Here is a 22,041-nt window from a genome sequence, read left to right on the forward strand (position 1 = left end):
TTCTATTGCAAATTTCTCATCGTTCTCTAAATTTTCTATTTTTCTTGATTTCTTTAAAATATTTTAAAATTATGATAAAATAATTTTAAGCCATTAAATCTAATAAAGTTTTTAATTCTTTATTCATGATTTATAAAGCATATAGAAACTTTATAATACAATAATAGTTATTATATACTCATATATAAATAAACTTTATGTAAAACATAAAATTATTAATTTTCTTATTATATAAAATTATTTCATTATATTATACAGTTTCTAAATATAAAAACCTAATCAAATATTACTCTTTTTAAAATTTTAAACAATTAGTTACCATAGATCATTATTAGTATTATTATTTTGATTTTTGGCAAGTGATATTATTTTTTATGGAATATTTTTTATTTTTAGAACTAAATAATATAAATAATAACTAGAAATCATTGCAATCAAATTATGCTAATTTTCTTAAAACTTCACCAATGATCTACACATAAGAAAAAGTTCACTTAAGTGACTTTTTGTTTAACATATAATTATATTCTTTATAAATGATTTATATGATCTTAAATAATTATAAAATTTGGATAAATTGATTTTGTAAGCGATTACAAATAATTTCTTTAAATTTTTAAATTATTATTAATGATTTATAAAGCATGTGTGGTTATAGGATTTGATACTGATTATATAATTATATATGTATATAATTAATTATGTAGAAATATTAATATTATATTTATTTTTATATATGATATTTTGTTCATATATTATGTTGTTTATAAATATTAAAATTAGTTGATCAAACATTATTAGCTTTTCTATAATTTCGACAATTAGTTACCATAGGTTATTTTGTAATATTCTTCAGATTAGTTTGAAAGTGTTATTAATTGGTTCTAAACTTATCTTTAATTTTTAGATATAATTAAATATAAATTAAAATTAGAAATAATCGACACATAAGCGATAGTCACTTAAGTGAGTTCTAATTTAATATATAGGAGTATTTATATTTTAGGGATTTTATGATCTTAAAAGTAATTTTAAAATTCTGATAAATTGATTTTGTGATGATAAATAATTTTAAAAATTTCTTTTAGTCTAATTTTTATTAATGATATATAATGCATTGTGTTTTATAAGATTTAATAGTTATTATATAATTGTATATGTATATAATTAACTATGTAAAAATAAAATTATTATATTTTTATATAAATGTTTTTCATATATTATATAGGTTATAAATGTTAAAATAACTGATTAACCATTATTAGTCTTTTTATATGAAAACTAGTTACCATAGGTTATTTTGTGATATCCTTTAGATTTATGGAAATTAATTGGTTCTAAACTCATTTTTAGTTTTTGGATTTAATTAATAAAAAAAAATTGACCAATCAAATTATAACAGTCTATTATTCACAGTGATCGACACATAAACAAAAATCACTTGGGGTGTATTCAAGTGAGAGTTTTAGGTGATTTGTATTAAAATGACAAATCCACGTTATTCAAACATGAATTCTAAAACCTCATTTAAAATTCACTATTATTGAACTTGACATTTCGTAAAGTATTATGAAATCTACTGTTATTGAAAATATTTTAAGTTATGGAGTTTTAAAGTTTTCAGATGATTTTAGGATGTTTGAGTGGAGTTTCTTAGTTAAAAGTAAATTAAAACTCAAATATCATGGTTTTAGGTGATATTCTAGAGTAATTTAACAAAAATCACATAAATCTCTGAAACTTATTGAAATCATTTAAAACTCCATTAAGAATAAAATCATATCAAATGTTAAATTGAATACACCCCTCTTAGGGAGTGCATTGAATCTGAAATTTGAGGTGATTTGACTTTTAGGGGGTGTTATTAGATTGGAAATTTAGTGGAATTGAATATTTAATGAATTTTTAGATTATTGCTGCAGAATCTGAGAATTTCGTGTGATTTTTGTTAAACAATTCTAGAATCTCATCTAAAACTATGAGATTTAATTTATAACTAAAAATCCCTTTCAAATACTCTAAAACACCCTAAAATCTTCGACTTAAATTTTGTTTAATAACAGTGAATTTCAGAATATTTTTCGAAATAACAAGTTTAATAACACTAGATTTTAAAGTGTTTTTAAAATCTATGTTTGAATAACAGTGGATTTGTCACATTAATATACATTACCTCAAATGCCTAGTTGAATACATCCCCTTGACTGATTTCTTATTTAATATATATGAGAATAATATTTGGCTGATATATTTTATAACGTTATATCTCTATTAATAGTCTAAATATTTTCTCCTAGATTTGTTTTTGCTAAAATATTTGACTTCTTTCATTGCTGTATTTTTTACCATAACTAGTCTTCTTTTCTTCTTCTTTTTTAAAAAAAAAAACTTATCATACCTAGTGTTCTTCTACATGGATATCTGCAGTACACAATTCTTATAAGATACATAGATTTCAATTGTAGTTGTGGGTGTTATCAAAATGGGTTGGATAGTGAAAGCTCTTCTTGCTGCTTCAGTATTGTTGTCTTTGTGTTTTTCACTAACAGAGTCTGCCCCTGAGTCTGCTCAGGTCACCAAACTTTCTGGCTTCAGTGGCACTTTTCCATCTAAACACTATGCCGGGTATACTCAGTTGAACTGCTTATATTTCAGAAAAAAATCTCATATTTTCATACAGTTTTAAAATTAGATTTTCTTCCTAAAGGATTTAATCTCTCTTTTCAAATGGACGTTGGTATGTGATCTAAGGTATGTGGCAATAGATAAGGAGCGTAATAAGAATCTGTGGTACTACTTTGTGGAATCAGAGAGAAATGCTTCAACAGATCCAGTTGTCATTTGGTTAAATGGTGGTCCCGGTTGCTCTAGCATGGATGGATTTATCTACGAGCACGGTAAGTTTCATACAGTGTTTACGTTAGCCACTACAAAGTTTAGTTTATTTTGGACTGAAAGATTTATCTCGATGTTATCAAAAACATAATTAAAACATACTTTGCAGGTCCTTTCAATTTCGAACGAACAAAAACAAAAGAACCTCGTTTGCATCTCAATCCTTATAGTTGGTCTAAGGTGAAAAGAAAGAACAACGACTATTGATAAACCCTCAAACATGTTCTTTTCTTATAATAGATTAAGAAATCGTCTGAAATGTTTTGTTTTTTTGGCGTCAGGTTTCTAACATCATATACCTTGACTCCCCAGTTGGTGTGGGGTACTCTTACTCTAAAAACAAGTCCGATTATAAAATAAATGATTCAACAACCGCGGCTGATTCTTATGCATTCCTAGTTGAGGTGAAATAATATTGTTAGAGATATTCAAACAATGTTTATTGTGTAGTGGGTGCGATTCAACGAGCTAACCATTAATTGTCAATGTTCGACAGTGGTTCAAGATGTTTCCAGAGTTTCAGTCAAATCCATTCTTTATCTCAGGAGAATCATATGCTGGTGTCTATGTCCCAACTCTTGCTTTGGAAGTTGTTAAAGGTCATTTAACTTTTGTAATCTCATGTTATTAAAAAAATAAATCCCTTTTCATATGCTAGCAGAAAAAAATTGTTTCCAGTATCTCTTCAACTCTTGTTATGTTGTAGGAAATAAGAATGCAATGAGAATAAATAAAAGAGACAATACGACTGAGAATAAGAAGAAAGGAACAAGGCCGGTTATCAACTTGAAGGTACAACTAATGGAATTCAATAATTGAGATAATTTATGTTTCAGATTCAAAGTTCTTTATTGTTTCGGATCGTCAATCTTAATATGTCCTATACATTGTATATAGGGATATTTGGTGGGTAATGGAGTTACTGATCCAGTGTTTGATGGTAACGCACTTGTCCCCTTTGCACATGGGATGGGACTCATCTCTAATGAACTCTATGAGGTCTGGTTTTGCTGCTCAATATCTTATAATCCTTGTTTTACTCGTCACTGCTTTTATCCTAATGTGTAACAAGAACTGGCAGGATACTAAAGCAGCATGCAAAGGAGAGTACTATAAAGATCCACATGTAAGTGAAGAATGCGGTCACTTGCTTGAGAAAGTGTCAGATGATGTGAGCTTATTAAACATATATAACACTCTAGAACCGTGCTTCCACGGAACATCGATGTCCCCGATTGATATGGTGGGATCCATTCCTACGAGTTTCCTTAAGTTGGGAAGAACAGAAAGGCCATTGCCAGTGCGAAAGAGAATGTTTGGACGCTCGTGGCCCCTAGGTGCTGTTGTGCGTCCAGGCTTTATCCCTAGTTGGCCTCAAATCCTTGCTGGCTCCTCAGTTCCTTGCATTGTGAGTACTTAACGTCATCATGAACCTTTCCTCTTATATATGTTTTGGTTAAGTATAATTGCAATTGCATCTTGTTTATAGACAAAATTACATGTGTACAGTTAGGTTTATCCACTTTGTATGAAAGGATCTTTGATCATTATACACAAATATAAGCTAATAATTTCATTTAAAAAGTATTTACTTTTAGTTTTAATATACATTATTTCTCATATACATGTATTTCTCCACTACTTATAATGTAAGAAACTTGGTATGGATGCAGGACGATAGAGTTGCAACGGCATGGCTGAACGATCCAGCAGTAAGGAAAGCGATTCATGCTAAAGAGGTCTTTATATCATCCATCATACATGTTCTCTTTTTTCTTTTTATTTTTTTGCTATAAAATATTTTGACATCTAATTATTCTGTCTGAAACGCTGATAGGAAAGCGAGATTGGAAGATGGCAACTGTGCACAAACAACCTCCATTACATTAGTGATGCTGGAAGTATGATAGAATTTCATAGAAACCTCACTCTTAGTGGCTATCGTGCTCTAATTTACAGGTACGTATATATTATATTAACTGTCGAAGTAAGACTAAAACAATGTCTAATCAAGGTGGCGTGGCCCAATGGTGTTGTTCTGGAGTAAAACATAAGATATCGTCTTTTAGATGTTTAAACTAGCAGTTTCAAAATCTAACCAAGTAACCAAATTAAAGAAAGTGATCCAGTGTAAAATTTTAATATGTACAGCGGAGATCATGACATGTGTGTACCATACACTGGCTCTGAAGCATGGACTAAGTCAATGGGATATAAGGTGGTCGACGAATGGAGGCCATGGTTGTCAAATAGCATGGTCGCTGGGTAATTAATAATTATTTTCTCCATAACTCTATCTCTCTTTTGAATGATTTGTTTCTCAGCTCATCATTTCTACAATAATTTGGTACTATAGGTTTACACAAGGGTATGACAACAATCTTACATTTCTAACTATCAAGGTAAAAATCAACTCTTTTTGTTTGTATTTTACAAATAAAATCGTTGCTTTTGTTATGCGCTTTTGATGTTTGACGTTATATGTTTTGTAGGGTGCAGGACATACCGTTCCTGAATACAAACCACATGAAGCCTTAGACTTCTATAGCCGTTTTCTAGCAGGGAAAAAAATGTAGAGCCCCCAAGTTTTAGCTCATCGTCTTGTTCTATCGAAATAAAAATCATGCTCCTTTGAGCTTAAAACATCCATTCTAATAAAAATAAAGTTTCCATTAAAAAAAAGGATTCAATATTTTTAGGGACTAGATCTCATCTCCATAAGGGTCATGTTAGACATTAATTGTTAACTAATCTATGATCATCTATTGCATTTCTCCGTATTTGATATTAGCTTTGGTCATATAAGTTGAGATCAAGAGGGATAATAAGTGTGCTCGAGTTCTTGGACAAAAACATGGGGACAAGCCTAGCTTCTCTTGGCTCCCAAGACGAAGAAGAAGCTTTAATACACTGCTTCATCTGTTGACAGAAAACGAGAAACAAAGTTAGAATCATTTCTATAAGTATATAATCGTGAGTGTAAAGATGATGCTTACTATCATTATCCTCTGGGCCGTTATAATCGTCGTCGTCATCATCAAACTCTTCATTCTACAAAACATTAAAGAAGAAGAAGAAACTTTAACTAAACTTCAGAGCCAGAATACTTGCATGTTTCCATCGTTTCACCAATTAGTTAAAAAAAAAGAAGAACCTTATCATAGTCTCCGTTATCAGAATCTTCTCCCTCAGATTCCTCAGCTTCATCATCACCTTCTCCTTCTTCATTATCTGCCTTCCCTTCAGCCTATAAACCAAACAAAACAATCAAACAATGTGGGCTCCTTAATAATGAACTGTATTTTGTTATACCTTAAGCTTTGCTTCAAGCTTCTCCAAAACCTCCAACTTCTGCAGATCTACAAAAAAGAAAAACAGAACATAAACTTTGAGTTTCTTTTATTTGTAAAACATTGTTGAAACAAAACAAAAAACAACAATAACGTCAGTTACCTGCGTCCTGAGTCCATTTAGCTCTCTTCACAGGCCGTTCTCTTGAAGTATCTGAGAGATTGCAGCATATGATCAAAAACAGCAATATAAAAGATGAAACAAAAAAGAATAAGACTGCGAACCTCCAAGAAGTTCTTTAGGGAAGTTATCAGGTCTAAGAACAAGATAGTCAAAGAAAGATCCCCTCTCATGAGACTTCTTCTTCTTTGGTTTCAACGTGTCTGAAAACCTCTCAATGTCTAAACTCTCACTCTCTGAATACAAAAAAACATTAAAAATCAATGTCGAAGAGAGTTTATGTATGGTGTTTTGTCATATGAAGATACCTCTCTTTGAAACTCCATCGCCTAAGTGGTAAATCGAAGTTCTCCAAAACCTGTCAAAACGATCATTGAATTGATTGACTTCTGAGATTGATTTGCGGTCAGGTAACGTAATGTCCTGTATTAGTGTTTAGAGGTGAACAGAAGAGGATCTCCTTGTGACGTTCATGGCGTTTTGATAAAGCACAAGAAGACAAAGGAGAGAGAGAGAGAGGATAAAGGAATACTTTCTGTTATTGATCAAAGTGTGAGCTACACACGTTATATACACTTGACAGCTAATTCCGGAACAAACCGGTTATTGATCTAATCTAAAATGTACAATCAGACCGTAAATGAACCGATAATAAACCAATATTCCCCCTCAAGATGGAGCATATATGTCAATGAACTCCATCTTGCTCATAAGATGCCGGAAAGGAGAAGGATACAAAGGTTTAGTGAGCATATCAGCAAGTTGATTTGCTGTCCTGACATGAAGTGTACGCACTAGACCTTTCTTAACCCATTCCCGAACAATGTGACAGTCTCGCTCCACGTGTTTAGTCCTTTCATGGAAAACAGCATTGTTAGCTATATGTATGGCAGCAGTGTTGTCACAGTAGAGAGGCGCAGCTTCTCGAGTTTCAATCCACAGATCCTCCATCAAGTTTCGAAACCAAATCATCTCCTTGACAGCTTCAGACATTGCACGGTATTCTGACTCAGCGGAGGAGCTAGAAACTGTGTCTTGCTTATTCGATTTCCATGTGATAAGCGAAGACCCAACAAACACACATAAACCAGAGACAGTCTGTCTAGTATCATGACATGAACCCCAATCAGCATCTGCAAAAGCAGACAGCTTCAAATCGGAGGTAGAAGAATAGAAAAGTCCTAAACCGACAGTGCCTTTGAGGTAATGTAGAACTTTGTAGGCAGCTTGGAGGTGTGGAGCTCTAGGAGATGAGGTGAACTGACATAGTTTGTGAACTGCAAAAGTGATATCCAGCCGAGTAAAGGTCAAGTAGAGAAGTTTCCCAACAAGTCGACGATATAACTCTGCGTTTGGTAACAGTTCACCGTCTTCAATAGACAACTTGGTGCTGGGATCCATTGGGATGGAAGAAGGCTTGCAGCCAAGGAGTCCAGTGTCAGTCAACAAGTCAAGAACATATTTGCGCTGACAAATGGAGATTCCTGCAGAGGAACGAGCAATTTCCAGACCAAGAAAGTAGCGTAGAGTGCCTAGATCACGCAACTTGAATGAAGCATGAAGAGCAGTCTTGAGCAACTCAGTGGCTTTGTCACAGCTACTCGCAATGATGATATCATCTACGTATACCAAGACAGCCATATAAGCACTTCCAGAGTGTTTGAGAAACAGAGTATGTTCACCTGAAGACACTTTGAAGCCTAATCCCAACAACGTCTCAGAGAACTTTAAGAACCATTGTCGTGAAGCTTGTTTGAGTCCATAGAGCGACTTCTTGAGCTTGCATACTGCGTTGGGAGGGAAAGATTCCCCCTGTCTAGGTGAGTATCCCGGAGGTAGAGACATATATATCTCTTCATCTAAGTCTCCGTTAAGGAAGGCGTTAGATATATCAAGTTGAGATAGTGACCAGTTCTTTGCAGCAGCAACAGCAAGAAGTAGTTTCACCGTAGAGAGCTTGGCAACTGGTGAGAAAGTCTCTACATAGTCTATGCCTTCTTGTTGTGTGTAACCCTTAGCAACAAGTCTCGCTTTGTATCTTTCCAGTGTCCCATCTGCATTTAACTTTACCTTAAACACCCATTTGCAACCCACAGCTCGCTTTCCTTCAGGAAGAGAACAAACTAGCCAAGTATTATTCTCTTCTAGAGCTGTTATCTCAATCCCCATAGCATCACACCATTCTTTTAATTTGCAGGCTTGAGCAAAGTTGCGAGGCTCAGGGATGCTATTTACAGCATTGATAAAGATCCGATAAGGATCAGAGAGACCATCATAAGACACAAAGTTCGAAATAGGATGCTCAGTGCTGCAGTCATAGTCTTTGAGATGACGTGGGGGTTTAGAGACACGGCGAGTAGAAGGTTGTGGATCTGTTGCAGGGACAGAAGATGGAGCAGCTGCAGAAACATCTGTCTCAGAGTGTGGATGTGGGAAAAAGGCAGCTTGATCTGCAGAGAGAGAAGGCTGAAGAAAGGGGAACAAGTTCTCATGAAAGACTACGTTTCTGGAGATGAATATTTGATGACTTTGGACATCGATAAGCTTGTAGCCCTTGTAACCAGATGGGTATCCGAGGAACGCGCAAGCTCGAGCTCTATCTTGGAACTTGTGACGACCCTTAGGAGAAGTACTAGCGTAGCAAAGACATCCAAACGTCTTAAGGTTAGAGTAGTCTGGAGGCTTAGACGTAAGCATTTCAAAAGGGGTCTTGTTTCCAATAACAGAGGAAGGTGTTCTGTTTATCAAGAACACAGCAGTCAGAACGCAATCTCCCCAGTGACTGAGAGGAACACCAGACTGGAAGAGAAGTGCTCTGGCTACGTTAAGGAGGTGCTGATGCTTGCGCTCCACGACAGAGTTTTGCTCAGGAGTTTCTGGGCAACAATGATAAGAGATGATACCCTTAGCTTTGTATAAGGCGTCAAAACGGAGCTCAGGAGCATTGTCTGCTCTGACTGACTTGATCTGCGCATCATACTGTATTTCTACCATTGTAATGAACTCCGGGAAAACAGTGAGAACGTCACTCTTATGCTTGAGAAGGTATACCCATGTGACGCGAGTATGGTCATCAACTATGGTGAGGAAATATTTAAATCCTTCATGTGTAGGTTCTGAAAACGGCCCCCAAACGTCTATGTGAAGAAGCTCAAATGGCTTAGAACATAATTTAGGACGTAAATGATAAGACAGTTTCTTTTGTTTAGCACGATGACAAACGTCACAATGCAGTAATCCCTTATTCTTTGTCTTTGAAAATCCAAGTACATCAGAAAGAAGGTCTATACGCTCAAAAGAACTGTGTCCAAAACGTTGGTGCCAAATAGAAGCATCTACAACATTATTAGCAAACGAAGAAGCAGAAACTGCAGAGCTTGTAGCAGCATCCAGGACGTACAGCTTGGCAATCCGTCTACCGCTTCCAATCGTCGATCCCCTGATAGGATCCTGTATGGTGAAAGAACCAGAGTCAAAGGTCACTTGAGCGCCAACATCAGAGGTTAAAGAACTAACACTCAGAAGGTTGAGCCTGAACTCGGGGATAAACAGAACATTCTGAAGTTTTAGTGTAGCATTGATATTGATTTGACCAATGCCACTAACTCTGAGTGTAGAACCATTAGGAAGATTCACAAAATGTTCAACAGAAGTATCGAGGGTATGAAACGCCTCACGTTGATGAGATACATGGTGAGTAGCATCAGAATCCACAATCCATGTATTCTTATCAGTGGCACATTGTGTGACACTGAGAATGCCAATGAAACTGAAAGTTGAGGAGGAGAAAGATATACCCGATTGATCATTGGGTTGAGACGCAGATGCCTGAGAAGTGTTGTGATCAGGTTGGAGTTGAAGCTGAGAACTGAAGTAGGCAATGAAGTTTTGTATCTGATCTTTGTTCAACTTCCCAACGAGATCATCAAGGCCAGAAACAGGCGAAGGAGCATTCTGAACAGCGATGTTTGGAGCAACTGCAGGAGGCTTCGTCTGTTGAGGTTTGTCTGCGTTCCATTTTCCTTTCTTCCACCCGACCGGATAGCCATGGAGCTTGTAACAACGATCTATGACATGACCAGTGTTGCCACAGTGTGAACATATAGCTCCAGGTTTTCGCTGAAATGCATTGGCTGCACTTGGAGAGGAAGCATTCGAATCACCAGCAGAGGACCCTGACGGGATCGAGTTAGAAGACGCAGTCAGTGCAGAAGACTGAGGAGCGCCATGACTAACTTGAAAAGCCGTCGGAGCGATGACAGAGTTAAACTGACGCTGGCTATCATCTTGATCCAATATGTTGCAAATCTCAGCAAGATCAGGGAGTGGCTTGCGCATAAGAATCTGACTACGAACAATAGAATATTTCTCATTGAGACCAGCCAAAAAATTTATGATTCGACCTCGTTCAATCTTAGCTTTGGCTGCACGTTGGCTCAAACAACTCGTACTCTTGCAGCAGAGACAGGTTTCAGGGGACTCCGTTCCATCCAAGTTATCCCAAAGGGTTTTAAGAGTGGTGTAATAACTTGATAGATCGAGGGAACCTTGATGAAGATCCTGAATCTGTTGGACGAGCTGGAAGGTCCGTGGTAGATTAGTCTTGTGAAAGCGGTTGTGGAGATCAACCCATATTTCTGTTGCATCATCAAACGACAAAATACTACCATAGATCTGAGGAGAAACGGTGTTGAGGAGCCACGATTTCACCATGCTATTGCAACGAGACCAGATCCGAAAGAGAGGGGTATCGGAAACAGGACGAGGAAGAGACCCATCAACGAAAGCGATCTTGTTCTTTGCATCGAGAGCAATCTTCATCGCAGAGCACCATTGGGTGTAGTTTGACCCATCCAGGTTAATGGAAACGAGCAACAAACCAGGGTGATCGGCATGATGAAGAAACAGCGGCGAGTGAACGCTATCTGGGTTCATCACGGTGGAGAGAGAAAGAGAATCCGGAACGAGCGGAGCAGCAACGGCTTCAAGAGGTGAAGCAGAGCCACCAGCACGAAGATTCGAGCTCCCAGCGCGAGTGAAACGGCCAGTTCGGCGAGAACGACGGAGGCTAACCACCATCGCAGCGACGCAGCTAAACGACAAAAGAAAACAGAGATCGAAGAAATAGGTCGAAACAGAGCTCAAAAGAAAGAGCAGGACGAAAGGATGAGCTTGAGCTCACCGCTCTGATACCATATTAGTGTTTAGAGGTGAACAGAAGAGGATCTCCTTGTGACGTTCATGGCATTTTGATAAAGCACAAGAAGACAAAGGAGAGAGAGAGAGAGGATAAAGGAATACTTTCTGTTATTGATCAAAGTGTGAGCTACACACGTTATGTACACTTGACAGCTAATTCCGGAACAAACCGGTTATTGATCTAATCTAAAATGTACAATCAGACCGTAAATGAACCGATAATAAACCAATATCCTGCAACCAAAAAAAAAAGGTTCAGCCTTTCCATATGATATATGGGAGGAGATGAATTTATGCGAAACAAGTTTTAAACTTGCCGGGAAAATCACGAAAGGCTCTGACTTTGCATACTCAACGCCAAACCCACCTCTTCCTCGTCCTCCTCTGTAAGCCATCTACGAGGACTGCCTTACCAACAATGGGGTTTTCGAACGTCGTCTTTCAGAAACAAGCGAGAAAGCCAGTTTAGGGGTTCCCTTTATATTTCCCTTTTTTTTTAATTAAGAATTATATTTTACTACGTATTGCACTATAGTCCCTTTACTACTTTCTATTTTGCCGATTAATTAAATTTGGTAAATATTTTTTTCTGTGATAAGTGTCATTTACATATTTTTTTTAAGTTGATTTTTTTTTGTTTTTAACCTATAAATTGAAAAAATCTTCAAATTTTACAACAACTTAATCCTAAAAACAAAAAGAACTCTCTAACCGTAAAACCTTTTGAATATTTAACTTTTTGAAATCACCACGTCCAAAAGTGAACATATCATCTGAAGTTGCATGTTTTAAACTGTTTCTTTTTTATATAAAACTTTCAATCAACTACTTTTTTTTAATTTTTGATTGTTTTTTATATTAAAAACAGAAATCAGTTAACAATTCTATGAGTGACATGTGTCAAATATTTTCAAAAAAAAATTGAAAACAAGAATGTTTAAAGTTAAATATCTATAACTGTTTTTTCCTATTATCTTTGTAACTGCGTTTATAACTTCTAAATGATTTTCAAACTACATAAATAATCATATAATTTAACTTTTTGAAACCAATCTATATTTTTCTTTAAATTCAAAATTATCATTTAAGACGTCTATATTCAAATGACATGTATAATACATATATTTGTTGGTTTGAAATTTGAACATACAGAATTGTTTAAAACACTTACAGATGTTCTCTTTAATTTATTCCACTTAAATTGGATTTTTTAAAGAATTCTGTATGTTCAAATTTATTAGAGTCAAAAGTAATAAATAAAAAGAAGAATTTAATCATAAATCACATTTAAAAAGAAGGAAATAATTTGACTTATCAAAAGACTAATCTGAAGAAAGTGAAATTGTCTTATTATGGAGAGTGTTGACCACGCCTTTAACTTCTTTGAACCACATCATATTAACTGATAAAAAAGCTTAAAAGGTGGTTTGTTTTTAGGGAAATCCAGCTGACTAAAACGAACCATAGTGTTGAAATCGGCTTAGTTCATCCGAGCCCAAAATATGGTAAGTATTGTCTCCTCTGTATTTTGAACCACTCTGAATAATTCTGAATAGTTCAAAACCTCTAAAAGCTTCATTTTTGTGTAGAGACTCTCATGGATGTGAGCTGGTCTTGAATGAGCTTTGACCTTTATGAGCAGTGGATTTGATGCCCAAATCATACCTTCCTCCTTGAAAAAGTTTTGTCCACAAAACTTGTTCATGCGACATAGTAGTGTCCCTTAAATGTTGCTGGACCTCTTGTGATGGCTCCTCCCTTTCAGTGAGAATTGTTGGCAATAGATACTCATCTGGTGGATCAAGCGGTTCATGTTCTTTATTTCCAAGTTCAATTTGGACAGCCTGTTGGACCAACCCCTATCAATAGGAATGTCAAAAGAACCTGTGGACCGCGGGCCGAGCCCAAAAGAACCTGTGGCGGGGCGGGTTTGGGCCGGCTTTTTTTAGGCCATTTCTTCGCGGGACTGGCGGGCAGGCTCTTCAGCGGGTTGGGCCTTTTGCGGGATTGGGCCGCGGTTGACTTGCGGTTTTATGGAGTCCCGCAAACCCTATCTCTTCCTTTTCCTTTTCTGCCTCCACCTGAAACAAACGAGAGAGAGAGTGCGATAATGAAGGCGATGCGGCGTGAAGGAGCTCCGATGACCGTGTTTCAAGGTCGACGATGCTTCCCATCTACCATTCGCCGTCTATCTCCTCCGGGGAAGCTTCTTAGAGCCATCACAAGAAGAGGAGTTGCATCTTACCACCGAAGAAGATCCAGCTCCGGCCATGGTTTCTTCATCGATGGTGCTCCTGCTATCTTTTACGGTTCACGCATGTCACAATCTCACAGGTAAGGAAAGATTCTTGTTTTTTGTTGTGGTTTTTATTGTCGGCACTAACCAATTATTTTATCTTCTTGTACATGCGCTTCTGGAGCTTCTCTGCATTGGTCCACCAGCGGAGCTTCTAACCTTCTCAGATGCAACGCCGGAGCTTGTATTCTTCTAATATCCACCACCAGAGATTCTCCCTCGCTGGAAGCATGGTCGTCTTCTCCATTGCTCCTCTTTATTTACTTGTTCATCGACATATTCGAAGGTTTAACCTTGCTAATAACTCCTTCAATAGTTGCTTACTTAATAATAAAATTAGGACGGAAAAAGGAATTGGTATGTTAGGCACAAGTTCAGGTTCAAGTTCAATGCATCTGTCATTACATTTACTTTCCGTAAAGAACTTTACTTCTGTCTTTGAATTGAACCACTGATCTGGTTTGATCTGGTTACTACGTGTCTATGTTTTTTAGGCCCGTTTCTTCTTTTTTGTTTCTTTTGAAAGTACTAATTAGATGATATTTTTTTCTTGGCGTTGAGTGACATTGTAGAGATGAAACCGGTTCCAGTGTCCTAATGTGTTTTGTTTATTTTTTGTTCTTTTTTTGTATTTGTCTCTGTGATGTCTCTGGTTATGTTAAGTATCTGATTAGTGTTTTGTTTTTGCAGGTGAAAAAGGGTCAAAACAGGGTCCTGTACTCCTGTTCGTGCGAGCTTGGTGGAGAAAGTGCAAAGCTTAAACAAGTAGGCGGATGGTGGTGGGGGAAAAAGCTGCTGTAGGCTCAAAACGATATAGAAGGTGTTCACTTGATGTATGTTTTGGTCGCACACCAGCTAGATCCTCCACCACCACCAGCCTCCTTGTTTAGTGAAGGAGTCAACACGGAGCTTCCAAGATTGTAAGGTGTTACTTAGGCTAGTGTTACTACAAAAGAGATTTGAAAGCTGTGTAAGTTGTCTATAATTCTTACCTTGATGTAAACTATCCTTGATTCACTCTCTGATTTATGTTTTTGTTTTGTATATCTCGAGATGATGAGTGATTTGTCAACGAAGGAGATTTATGTTGTGAGGAGGAGCTCAATCGGTTATAGCTGCCTTGAAGATGATGGAGTTATGGTGAGCAAGGAGATGATAAGTGATGGTGAACAAGGAAGGAGAAGACAAATACATACAGCAGCTGCTCCTGTATAGCCGCTTTAAGGACCTCAGGTTAGTAAGCTCTTAGTTTCTTAAACGTGTATGTGTGATAAAACAATCTTGTTTAGCTGGGTTTGCTTAGGTTATCGGATCACTGTCTTGTTGAGCATAGATAGATAGATAGACAATCTTGTTTGTCTAGGTTTGCATAGGTTATCGTTAGGAATGTGTTTGGTTTGGTGCTTGTCCTCAAGCAAGTTTAAATTAAATATTATCAAAATTTAAAAAACCCTAATAGGCTAAGTTTTAATTATATTATAATTAATTTAAAAATTTCCAAAATATTAAAAACCCTAATAGGCTAATAGTCCCACGTTCACACGACTTCACCTCAAAAAAAAAAAACCTAACGCAAAACTTCAGAGAGACAGAGACCATGGGATCAAGGAGCGATTCAGAAGAGCAGTTCACGATGGATACTAACTACACTCCACCATCAACATTGGACTTCGCGAGTCAAGCTACTCTAGATGCTCTTGCTGCGCTTGAAGGGAACTCTGATCCAAGGGGAGAAGGTGGTGTAACTTCTGATGCTATTGGTGCAAAGACGCAAGCAAGCAAAAGAAAGGTGATGAGCCTTGACGATGAGACTGATGATTCTGATGTTGAAATCACTCCACCACCCCAAACAAACATGCCTCGCAGAAAGAGCAGATTTGGAACAGCCACGGGGAAACCAATGTTGCAGTCCACAATAGATGGTGGCATAGGCTCGTCCTCAGAGGCTTGTAGAAAGAAGAAGCATGTACCTGTGAAATCAGTGATTCGGGGAGGGAGAAGGAAGACATTGACTCAGTCGCAAAAGGGCAAGGCCAAGGCTACCACTCCGCAAAAGAAGAAGAAGGTCGAGGAGATACCAGACTTTGATGACTCCTTGGAGGAAGAGGAGTTGGATGAAGAAGAGGAGTTGAATGAAGAAGAAATCGAAATGGACAATAGGCAAAGATCAGATGTGTGGCCTGATTTCACGGTGGTCCACAAACCGAATGGGACGATGAAAGCTCAATGCAATCATTGCAGGAATGAGTATGCTTGGCATTCCCACTCGCATGGAACCAGTGGGCTGAGAAGGCATCGTTTTAGATGTAAGGTGTATCAAAGGAAAAATAGAAATCAGCAGAAGATCAATTTCGAAGGGAAGTTACACTGTGGCAAGTATGATCATACCGTCTTTCGGCAGATGGTAGCTAAGACGATAGTCCAGCATGATCTACCATACTCGTACGTAGAGTATGAGAAAGTGCGAGAAACTTGGACGTATTTGAATCCTGATGTGCAGACCATTTGTCGAAACACGGCTAGATCAGATGTATATCGACTATATGAAAGCTAGAGAGACGCATTGAGGAGAGACTTAGCTACACTTCCTGGTCGAGTATCATTGACATCTGACTTGTGGACGTCAGTAAAACGTGAAGGGTACATGTGTGTGACTGCACATTACATTGATCGGAACTGGAAGTTGAACAGCAAGATCATCACGTTTTGTGCTCTAGCGCCACCATACACTGGTATGAATGTTGCTATGCAGCTTCTTGAGTCGATGAAAGAGTGGGGAATTGAAAAAAAAAATTCTCAGTCACATTGGATAATGCTACAAGTAATGACTCGATGCAAGATATTGTGAAGTCCCAGCTAATGTTGACTGATGACTTGGTGTGTGGAGGAGAATTTTTCCATGTAAGATGGGCAGCTCACATACTTAACCTTATAGTGCAAGATGGGTTAAAGGTTATTAAAGGCGCTTTGCACAAAGTAAGAGAGCGTGTGAAGTATGTGTTATCATCTACATCGCGGGAGGTGTTGTTCGGAAAAGCAGTGGTTGCTGCGAATGTAAAAGAAACTCGGGGGCTGATATTGGATGTCTCGACCAGATGGAACTCGACTTACTATATGCTGCAAATTGCAGTAAATTACCGTAAGGCATTTGAGAAGTTTGAGTCATTTGACAAGTGAGGTTTTACAATGGCGCCCACAGCTGAAGAATGGACAAGAGCAAGTAATATCTGCACTTTTCTGGGGCCGTTTGCTGTGATCACAAAGATGATGTCTTGCACTAATTACCCGACATCTAATTTGTATTTCTACCAAGTCTGGATGATACATGATTGGCTCCGGAATAATGAGGAAAGTGATGATGAGGTTGTCAGATTCATGGTGCCACCAATGAAGGAGAAGTTTGACAAATATTGGGCTGATGTCAGTGGTCTTTTTGCAATGGCAGCAGTGTTTGATCCCCGATTTAAGCTATCAATTGTTGAGCATTGTTTAGGGAAGCTTGACATGAATACAAAAGATGTTAAGGTGAAGAACATGCGTGCGAGGCTCAGCATTCTCTTTGAGTCTTATGACAAAAAATCGAAGGCAAACTCCCCTTCTACGGAGCCACGTGAGACGGTTCCACCCAAAACATGTGAGCCAGTGTCCACAGAAATGTTTGAGAACTACACTGTGAGTGTTCCTTTTAAAAGTAACTAGTATGTTTATTATTTTTGTCTTAGATATTTTTCTAAAAAAATTTATAGGATTTTTTTTGCATTTCGCAAAGTCAGTGGTGTTGGGAGTGGGAAGACACCTCTAGAAGCATATCTTGATGAACCACCTTTGGAATTTTCGAATTTTAAGAGCTTGAATATTCTTGACTTCTGGAAAGATAATGCTCATCGCTATGGTGATTTGGCTGGTATGGCTTGTGATCTATTAAGTATTCCAATCACAACAGTTGCTTTCGAGTCTTCTTTAAGTATTGGATCAAGAGTCCTCAACAAATACAGGAGCCGTCTACTCCCAAAAAATGTGCAGGCTCTGATATGCACTAGGAATTGGATCAGAGGATATGAATCATATCAAAATGGTAACTAATCTAGATTATCAAGCATTTTATTTTATTTTTATGAATCAAAATGGCTTTTACTAACTTTAATATTAATACTTGCAGAAGAAGAAGTATTTGGTGAAGAAGATAAACCCCCATCAGTTGAATCAGCTGTTGGTGATGAAGTGGAAGTTGCAAAAGTGTGATTTGAGTTGCTGTTTCTTTTCATTTGGTGTTTTCAGTTGCTGTTTTTTTAATGACATTGTTTTAGTACTAGCAGCTTTGCATTGGTGTTTGGTTTTAATTTTATAAATTCAGAAAACAACAGCATTTGGTTTTTTATGAAATTATGAGTTATGTTTTGATTCAGAAAAAAATAATTATGTCTTAAACTTTTCACTCTTGATCATGTATAACAGGACATAACAAATTAACCAATGATTCTAAAGTGGACACGACATACATATCAGTATATAATCGTCAAGCTGAACTAATAACATTTTTTCCCAAATTAACAGGATATGTCGCCAAGCTGGATGCAGACTGAAGTTATCCCGCGGGCCGGCCCGTTAGTACCAGGACTTTAGGCGGGACGGGATTGGGCCGAGGCTTTGGAGTACCGCAGCCCGCGCGGGACTGAACCGCAATGAACCGCAAATCGACGAGCCCGCTGCGGTCCGGGACGGGACGGGACGGGACGACCTGTTTGACATTCCTACCTATCAACCATTGCATGTGTACCTTTGTATGTGCACACTTATCTCACCTCTCAGTGCATAAACAAACTGGTCCATGACATTCCTATTGCTTACTCATGGATTGAGCTGAATGCAAAGATACTTGTATTGCTTGTAATACTCCTTGACTGTCTTATCATCTTGGCAAAGTATACGAAACTGCCTTCGTATTTCTTGATACTGATCACGTGGGATGTATTGTTTCATCATCAGATTTTTCATCTCATCCCAAGTTGATTCCCAAAAATACCCACAATGATTTTTTTTTTGAAGTAGATTGGTTCCACCAGTATTGAGCTTGGTTGATGAGTTGATCAGCTGCAATGTATACCTTCTCAAAATCTGGAAAGCCACAAGAATGGAAGAACTCATTCATCTTGTGCCCATTCAAAGTACTCATCAGGATCTGATCTTCCTGCAAAATAATAATCTTCTTGCTTCAAAAGACTCTAAGAATGATTCACCATAATGCTGTTGCTGGGCTGGTTTTCCATATCTTTTCTTTGTATATTGTTTAAAGAAACCGAGAAAAACAAAACATAAAAGAAAGAAAGATGTACGAGATTTTTCTGGTTTTTTTTTGAGACTACAATGAAAAACAAAAGGATAGATGATATGAGCTTTTATCTCTGATACCAAATGATACAGCCTTAGAATTATACCTTAGTTTATCTCACAAGAAATCAAAACCTACAGCTTAAATGGATTTAAGATCGCCACTCAAAGATGTGAAAGACTAAGAAATAAGATCATGAACCAGAGCCTAAGTGAATCCCACACAAATACAAATGTTTAACACTTTTATCCTAAGAAAGAATCTCACATGACTTGGGATAAAAAAGAACAAGCATAAAAGCTTTCAAGAGAAAAATCTCGGTTTTTATTTAATAATCAAGTATGATTTTACAATGAGTTGCAAGAAGCTTTACATAGCTAGTGTACAATTTTATTATAGTCAAAATAAATAAATAAAAAGAGGAATTTAAGCATAAATCACATTTAAAAGAAGGGAATAAGAATGCACAACATGAATGCACAACATCAATACATTAACATGGGACATAAAATTTTCTTTTACATAAAAATGTATTGTATATATAAAAAATATTTATTATGCATAAAAATTGGTAATATACATATAAATAGGGCATAGTAGTACATATAAGTACAAAAGTTCCTCCCGCCATACTCCCCGATTTTTTCGATTTTTCAATAAATTGCTAGGTCCAATTCTTATTCCCTTCTCTTTAATAATGAAAGTAAAAAAATTTTGACCTAATTACACCACAGCCATGTTTATCGTTTTCTTACTTTTAGTTTTTAACAATTAATTTTCTTCTTATCACAAAATCTAAACGCAGACAAACAAACAAAGCATGCCTAACAAATTTGACAAAGAATTTAAAAGGTAAAACTAAATGAAGTTTTTGTACTTATATGTACTACTATGCCCTATTATTAAAAAAAATTAAGCCTCTAAAATTGTGTTAGAGAATGCCCCCAAAAACAACCAGATGGTATCTTACAAAATTCAAACATATATAGTTCATTTCTTTGCGGAAGAGGTTATTGAATATATTATTAAAGAAGTTGGTCATGATGTATTTTGTTTGTTGGTGGATGAATCTGCAGATGTTTCTGATAAAGATCAAATGACAGTAGTTTTTCGATTTGTTGACACACATGGAATAGTTAAAGAAAGTTAAAGAAAGTTGTGTTGGTCTGACTTGTGGGAAAGAAACATCTTCTTTATCCCTAAAGAGTGCTGTTGATTCACTGTTTGCTAAACATGGACTGAGTATGAAGAAGTTAAGAGGACAAAGTTACGATGGAACGAGTAATTTTGAAGACGAATTCAATGGGCCAAGAGCTATAATTTTGAGAGAATTCAGTTCAACATATTATGTTCATTGTTCTACTCATCAACTTCAGTTAGTTGTCGTTGCAGTTGCTCAGAAAAGTTGGAGATTTCTTTGATAAGACTGTTGTTTTGTTAAATGTGGTTGGAGCTTCTTGTAAGAGAAAATATATGGTTCGAGAAGACTACCGGAACAAAGTTGAGGAAAGAACTAAGAAAGAGTGAATTAAGACTGGAAAGGGACTGAACCAAGAGGTTTCATTTTAAAGACCCGGTAAAAGTTGTTGGGGTTCTCAATATAAGACATTGCTGTGGTTGGTTGATTTGTTCCCTTATATCATTAAGTGCTTGCATATGTTGAAATTGATGATATCAAAAGACGCCAAGCTAATGGTCTTCTCAAGTACTTCCACACATTTGATTTTGTGTTCTACTTACAGTCGATGTTGCTTCTTCTTGGGATCACAAATAGTTTGTCAAAGGCTCTCCAAAGGAAAGATCATGACATTCTGAATGCTATATCACTTTTGAAATCCACCAAGCAACAATTGTACAAGATCATAGATGATAGATGGGAATCTATGATCAATAAGGTTTCTTTCTTTTGTGAGAACTACAAAATTGAGTTCTTGGTTATGGAGGATAATGAACTTGATTCAAAGAATTGAAGGAAAAAATTAATATAACCAACTTGCATCAATACATGGTCAAGTGTTTTTACACTGTATCGGATATGCAGAAGAGTTTAATGGCCGCTTTGATGAGGTGAAACACAGAACTACTTTGATCTGTTGCTTCCTTGAGCCCCGCTAATTCATTTAAGGAGTTTGATCAGTTAAACGTTATGTGATTGTCTGAGTTTTATCCTGAAGATTTTGGGTCTATCGAGCGGATTACTCTTGAGTATCAACTAGGTCTCGATACTGACAACATTCGGAAAGATGAATTAATTTCTAATTTGAAGGATCTTGGAGAACTTGCATCCATGATGGTGAAGACTAAGAAACATCTTTCACATCTTCAGTTTTATCGGCTTTTGAAGCTAGTTTTGACTTTACATGTTGCCACTGCTACATTTGAAAGATGTTTTTCAGCGATAAAGATTGTGAAGACGAACTTGCGGAATCAGATAAGGGATCAGTTTTTAAATGATTGTGTTGTTTGTTTTGTTGAAAAAGAATTGTTTGAGAAAGTAACAAATGAATAGTAGTGAAAATATTCTAGAATATATAATTTCGTGGGATAAATTTGTAAGGTACTTTTTAGTTATGAAAATTTTTCTTTTTTTCTAAATGAGTAGTTATTAAGGTGCCCCCAGTTAATAATAGTTCTAGTTCCGCCACTGATAATTTGGTCTCTTTAATTGTTTTTTCTTAAGTTGATAAACAATGTTTGATATTCTTTAATTTTGTCTTAATGTTTGATAGGTAAAGCGAGATTGGTTGTGAACAAATTATAAATACCAGCATGAAAGTGGAAACTTGATCAAGTTCCACATAAATTACGGGAAATGATATATAAGGCCAAGTACAGTTCGCAAGATACATAA

General features: G+C 36.6%; 2 protein-coding genes and 1 pseudogene across 2 annotated transcripts; 2 read left to right on the top strand and 1 right to left on the bottom strand.

Moving 5' to 3' along the window:
* The first annotated feature begins 2,418 nt into the window (after positions 1–2,418).
* Positions 2,419–5,471, top strand: LOC108860802 (serine carboxypeptidase-like 21). Its single transcript, XM_018634653.2, has 13 exons — positions 2,419–2,625; positions 2,752–2,897; positions 3,005–3,075; positions 3,177–3,299; positions 3,392–3,508; positions 3,655–3,687; positions 3,793–3,894; positions 3,977–4,303; positions 4,569–4,634; positions 4,733–4,854; positions 5,047–5,160; positions 5,252–5,297; positions 5,388–5,471. Exons 1-13 carry the CDS (start codon positions 2,483–2,485, stop codon positions 5,469–5,471), a joined length of 1,494 nt encoding a protein of 497 aa, XP_018490155.1. The 5' UTR covers positions 2,419–2,482.
* Positions 5,472–5,623: 152 nt separating this feature from the next.
* On the bottom strand, positions 5,624–11,960 carry LOC108858251 (pheromone-processing carboxypeptidase KEX1-like). The gene is made up of 9 exons (XM_057010857.1): positions 11,883–11,960; positions 6,675–6,789; positions 6,578–6,602; positions 6,471–6,502; positions 6,349–6,399; positions 6,208–6,254; positions 6,050–6,142; positions 5,892–5,946; positions 5,624–5,814 (listed from the first exon to the last, which is right to left on the bottom strand). The coding sequence occupies exons 1-9, from the start codon at positions 11,958–11,960 to the stop codon at positions 5,798–5,800; spliced, it is 513 nt and encodes a 170-aa protein (XP_056866837.1). The 3' UTR covers positions 5,624–5,797.
* A 5,087-nt stretch (positions 11,961–17,047) lies between these two features.
* LOC130494861 (uncharacterized) lies at positions 17,048–21,699 on the top strand (annotated as a pseudogene).
* Positions 21,700–22,041: the final 342 nt, after the last annotated feature.

This window comes from Raphanus sativus, chromosome 5 (assembly GCF_000801105.2).
Source record: "Raphanus sativus cultivar WK10039 chromosome 5, ASM80110v3, whole genome shotgun sequence".
Taxonomy (NCBI): domain Eukaryota; kingdom Viridiplantae; phylum Streptophyta; class Magnoliopsida; order Brassicales; family Brassicaceae; genus Raphanus; species Raphanus sativus.